Source organism: Corvus brachyrhynchos, unplaced genomic scaffold (genome assembly GCF_000691975.1).
Source record: "Corvus brachyrhynchos isolate BGI_N302 unplaced genomic scaffold, ASM69197v1 scaffold661, whole genome shotgun sequence".
NCBI lineage: Eukaryota > Metazoa > Chordata > Aves > Passeriformes > Corvidae > Corvus > Corvus brachyrhynchos.
The window spans coordinates 697,396-703,090 of NW_008236246.1; the positions used below are offsets into that span (position 1 = coordinate 697,396).

At 55.6% G+C, this 5,695-nt stretch overlaps 1 protein-coding gene across 3 annotated transcripts in view; it reads right to left on the reverse strand.

Annotated features, from left to right (window-relative positions):
• CHD6 (chromodomain helicase DNA binding protein 6) overlaps nucleotides 1-5,695 on the reverse strand; it is a 69,505-nt gene that overhangs the window by 26,288 nt on the left and 37,522 nt on the right. For all 3 annotated transcript variants that reach the window (XM_017746961.1, XM_017746962.1, XM_017746963.1), the window contains exons 12-17: nucleotides 5,053-5,296; nucleotides 4,444-4,620; nucleotides 2,692-2,835; nucleotides 1,666-1,921; nucleotides 998-1,208; nucleotides 296-491 (exon numbers count right to left, since the gene is read on the reverse strand). In XM_017746961.1, the coding sequence (XP_017602450.1) occupies nucleotides 296-491; nucleotides 998-1,208; nucleotides 1,666-1,921; nucleotides 2,692-2,835; nucleotides 4,444-4,620; nucleotides 5,053-5,296 (1,228 nt within the window). The remainder of the gene's footprint in view (nucleotides 1-295; nucleotides 492-997; nucleotides 1,209-1,665; nucleotides 1,922-2,691; nucleotides 2,836-4,443; nucleotides 4,621-5,052; nucleotides 5,297-5,695) is intronic.

Here is a 5,695-nt window from a genome sequence, read left to right on the forward strand (position 1 = left end):
CAGGGCTCAGGCTGGAGCCTTGGCTCTCTGCAGATGTGGCACACAACACTGCACCCACTCCAACACCAGGTATGGACACAGTGGTGCCTGCTCTGTGACCCATCTGTGCTTTCAGAGACACACTGTCATCTCCCCCATGTCTTGTTCCCTCTGCCCACATGCCCACCAGCTCTCCTGGCACAGCACCTCGTGCCCAATACAGCTGGTGCTGCTGCCCTGTTCTCCCTGCCTGACACCGGTGATAGGAGCTGTGCCTCAGGACCTCCTGACAGCCTGGCCCTGCCCAACCCATTACCTGCAGGTCATTCTGTGGGTTCCAGTCGGAATCGAAGATGATGCAGGTGTCGGCAGCGGTCAGGTTGATGCCCAGCCCGCCCGCCCGCGTGCACAAGAGAAACACAAAGCGATCCGAGTCGGGCTTGCAGAAGCGGTCAATGGCAGCCTGGCGCAGGTTGCCACGCACCCGCCCATCGATGCGCTCATAGGTGTACCTGCTCAAGAGGGGAAGAGGTCAGAGCAGCATCACAGCAGGGCCTAAAGAGGCTGTGGCTTTCAAATCACTTTCTGCTCCTTCCCCCAGGCTGTGTGGGCACACTGGCAGCCAGCATTTACTGGCAGGACCTGTGCCCAGGTGGAGGCCCAGGCCCCATCAGCCTGTGTGCACTGTGATTGTTCGCAAAAGTTGTGCCTCTTACGATGACAAGATCATCATAACCCCACACATGGTGCATGGATATGGGGCTCATGGGAACCAGGACCAAGGGAGGGACCTACTTCCACCTGGTCATTCTGAGGACTAGCCCTGGACTACACAGAATGAAGGGTCTGAGCTGCTTAGTTCTGGGGTCTCCACACCCACCAGCAATAGATGGTAACTTGGATCCATCAGTATGCGGGCATGGAATGGCCAAATTCCCACCCTGTGTTGTTGCCACTCTATGTACAGTGCATGGAGGTGCTGTGGAGGAGCCATGGTGAATGCTGGAGCTGTACTAACCGTCTTTGGATGAGATAGTCTTCCAGGATGTCAAGGCAGCGCACCATCTGTGAGAAGATGAGCACCTTGTGCCCACCAGCGATCAGCTTGGGAAGCAGCTTATCAATGAGCACCAGCTTCCCAGCTGCCTGGATCATCGCCTGCAGCTGGAAGTCTGGTGCCTCTGGGCAGTGTGTTTTACGGAAGTCTTCCAGGATCTTCTCCTCTGCCCCTGCCAGGTGAAAAGGGATGTGAGCTCTTGGTGAGCCTGGCAGTGCAGCTGCCCAGGGCAGCAGCAAGGGATCACACGAGCAACAGAACCCAAGCAGTCAGAGCTAGGGAGGCTGGCTAGAGACCTCCTGCAGACCCTCCACTCCTGTCACTAAACTTCTTCAGGGTTCACATCAGCTCTTGGCAGAACAAGTCAGGTTGGCACGTTGGGCCTGTGTCAGAACACCCCCAAACACAGTGAGCCCCAGGAGACCCTGAGGTGCCTATCAGCAAGCAGCCTCTGCAGGGGGCTGGGCTGCCTAGGAAGGCAACAGGGCAGATCACTGCCACACCATCAGCAGATGGCATGAGGCCTGAGCTGGCTCCCCAGCTGGGCAAGTTCTGTTGAGAGTGAACAGAGTAAGTATTGCAGTGATACCTGTATGTCCCCCCACACCACTCCTGTGCACAGCCCTCACCATTGATGAGGTACGGGTGATTGCAGCACTTGCGCAGCTCCATCATGGTATTGATGAGGTTGGGCATATTGTGCTGGTTGGCACCCTTGGAGAGGAAGGAGAAATTCTTCTCCAGGATGGCCCGGTAGTATTTCTTTTGGATATTGGTCAGCTCCACCTCAATGATGGTCTCCTGTTTGGGTGCCAGATTCTTCTCTACATCGTCCTTCAGCCGTCGCAGCATCATGGGCTTCAGGATGGACTGCAGCTTCTTCACCTGCAGAGCAAGCGCAGATGTTCACTGCCCTCCCGGCATGGCAAGCACATGGGCTCAGCAGATGGGTCTGCAAGACTAGAGCCTCCCCACACTGCAAATCCACTACAGGTGACTCTGGAGCAGCTGCTCAGCAGCCAGCCAGGACAACTTCAGGGGCTGGGGTCCTTGGGGCAGGCATGTCAGTGACCAGTCCTGGGCTGTGAACTCCACATGCCTCTGCTGCCAGCAGCCTTAGGTGTCTGATGCAGGAGGAGAGCTTAGAGTTTGGATGGTAGCTGAGATGGTGGTTGCTTCATGTGCTTGTGCCTGCTCCCACAGAATGACAATCTTTGTGCAATTCCCACATTCAAAAGGCAGTGGGATAGCCTAGGCAACTAAGCAGCTTCCCATGACCCACACTCAAGGAGAGCTTTGGAGGAAGGCTCTCCAGGGGAACCTGACAAGGGTGACTGACACATGGACTTACTGACCTCCCCTTTCCCCCTGCACTCTTGTTGCTCTCAGGGACAGAGCAGGTGGGAGAGGCAGGCGAGCTGTTCTACCCAGGCATGCAAGGGCAGCAGGGAGTCAGCTGGGAACAGACCACTGCCTTGGCAGGGGCAGGTCTCCTCTCCCCAGAGCAGCACTGGGGGCTCTGTCACAACTTTGCTTCTCCTGGCATGAGAAATCCTATCTACTTCCATGAAGCACATGTCTGAAAGCATGCCTGGTTTGGTCCCCAGGTGTCCCAGTGGCCTGTGCTAAGCCACCAGCATCACTCTGCCAGGTACCTGCTCCTCTGTCTTCAGGTCTCCAAACTCTTCCAGGAAAGCTGTCTCTGAGGGGAACTGCTGTGGCTCCAGAAAATTTAGGAGGCTGAAGAGCTCCTCCACCGAGTTCTGCAGAGGGGTCCCTGTCAGCAGCACCTTGTGTTCCTGGGAACACACAATAAACAAGTTGAGGGCTCAACCCCATTAGCTGGGTTGAAGGGGTCCCAAGAGCACAATGTTTCTTATCTTCCAGCCTCAGAAGAACTCTGGGTGGCCTGGGAACAAACATACTCCCTGAGAGACTTCCCTGGTGACAGCCCAGACTGAGCCACTGCCATACAACACCATCTTGTGGCTCCCAGGATGCTCCTGTGCACATGTTCCAGTCCAGCTCTGTGCAACAACAGCCAAATCCAAGATTTCACAATGCCCCCAGGCTTCAGTCCTGCCCTGGCACAAGACCTTCGGGAAGGGCTGTGCTGGTGCTGGATGGGGACACTGACAGAGCCCAAGCTTCCGTGCAGCTGGGGACAGGATGTCTGTCTTCAGGGCTCAGGGAGAACAAGAGGGAACATGGCCCACAGCCATGGTACACCGAGGGGCACCAGTGACCTGCTGCTAGGGCCAGTCTCAGCAGGGTGCTCCAAAATCATCAGGGGCAGGTATGGCTGTGCACTGGGAACAAGGGGGAGCTTTTCTTAGAGGTCCACCATGTAGGTACATGTGCAGTGAAAGGAGATGGGGTCCAGACAACCCCCAAGACTAGGGAATGTGAGGACCAGATGATCCCTCAAGGAGAATGCCCTCCCTCCCATGCCTGACAACATGGGCTCGAGCTTCAGGCACCATGAGGTGCTGGTCCTCAGTGTACCAGGTGCTCTGTCCCAGCACTGCCAGAGCCTTGGGCTCACTACTCAGGGTAATCCTCCTGCCCAGCCTAGTGCAGGAAATGTCCTCAGGAAAGGACAGCTAGGAAAGAAGGGCAATTTTAAGGTGGAAGAGCCCCACAGGACTGTACAAAGAAAGGTGACAGTCTAGAAGACGGACGAGTAGCAATCCTGCTTTGACTCAAGCTCACAATCCAGCAGGGACCCGCACAAGACACAAAATCAGCGGAAACAGCAGGGTCTTTTGGAACTTGTGGGAGTCAGAAGACTAACTATTTTTGGAGGCTTCGCCCAGCTACAGGTGAGTGTGATGGAAGCTGGGTACAGCTGCAATATTCAAAAGGCCTGATGGCCCTTGGTCCAGCTAACAGCAGCACTGCTTTTCCCAGGGCTGGAAAAGAGCTGGACATCCAAATAATTTCTCAGAGCAGCTCACTGATCCCTTTGTTAACATGCACAGTCCTGCACCCCCATCCCTGGCATGGACTGGTCCCATGTTTGCACAGCAGTAAGAAACCAGCTCGAACACCACAGCCCTGCTCAATGTAGGGCACAAGGCACACCATGGCCAGGGGTGCTGTGCAGGGCTGGCCAGCAACAGTCCCCATGTGCTGCAGCAGCTTACACTGTGCTGCAAGGCTGGGCAGGGCTCTGGAAGGGAGCGCTCCCAGGTGGGAAGGCACAGGGGGAGTTAATACTCCACTTTGGCAAAAAGAAGTTTGTGAGGGCTGCAGGGCACCAGCCCTGTCCATCTGGGGGCCCCCTGTATGGTTTTCCTCCAGCCTGGCACAGGGCCTGAGCCGCTGACAGTGGCATCTGACTGCTCAGCATGGCCATCTCCAGCCTGCCCTGCTCTACCAGGTGAACCCAGGCAGGACATGCTCACCAGGGCCATGAGCTTCAGCCCCTCCAAGAGCTTGCAGTTCCTGTTCTTCAGGCGATGTGCCTCGTCAATGACCACACAGCGCCACTGGATCTTCTTCAGCTCCGGGCAGTCAGCAAGGATCATCTCAAAGGTGGTGATAACCACCTGGAACTTGAAGATCCCAGGGAGAGGGTTACCCTAGGGAAACAGAAACCAGAGTTTGAGTCCTGCAGAGTGGCAGCACACTGTCGGATCTCCTATCTGACAGTATCAGTGTGAGCATCGGACTCTGAGCTGGAATTTACCCAGAATAATCTCTCTCAAGCACTGGGCAGGTCCTGCGAGCCTCCTTGATGGCCACAGGCTGTGTACCTCCAAACCAGACACTGCCCCAGGGCAGGCACGTAGGCCTGGACAAGAACCAGGGCTATGCTGCACCCTCCCCATTCTGCATGAGTTGTGCCTGTTCACTCATACACAGTGCAACCTGAGCCCATGCCAGCAAAAGGGGCTGAAAAGATCATCTTTCCCTCTCCAAATGAACCAGCTCCACAGGCGGCTCAGTGCTTCCCAAGTAAAGGAAGCCAGGGCTGGGGGACACATCCTGGGAGTGTTGTGTGCATCAATCACCTGTGTGTCCCTGTACACCATCTCGTACTGCTGGATCATCTGCCGGCTGATCTGGCTGCCGTGGTACACGATGGCGTTCATCTCCGTCCAGGTACGGAACTCCCTCTCCCAGTTCGTGATGGTGGAGAGAGGTGCGATGATGAGGAAGGGGCCATGGATGCCCATCAGGAATATCTCTGAGAGGAAGGTGATTGACTGGATTGTCTTCCCCAACCCCATCTCATCAGCCAGGATGCAGTTCTTCCTGCAGAGATGGACAGGGTCGGGTCAATGTGGCTCTTTGGGGCAGAAATCACTGTCACCAACTCTTTGATGGGATGTCAAGCACAGCACCTCTGCCCACACTTCTCTGACCCTGAAGCATGGAGCATGGGGGGACTTTCCTATAGTGGCCCAAATCTGTCTGGGTGTTGGGGTTTTAGGAGTTCTCCTTTTGTTTTTCTTTCTCTTAAGGAGCTTTCCCCCATATGTGTTGCTAGGAGACAATAAAGACTGGCTACTTAAGAGAGACAAAAGAAGTTGTCACCGCTCAGGGGAGGGGTGCAGCTGGCTAGTCTCTCTTTACCTGAGGTTTCTCATGGAGGGCAGAGATACCGAGAGCTTTGGACTGGGAAAACGAGGTGGCATGCAGCCCCCAGCTCTT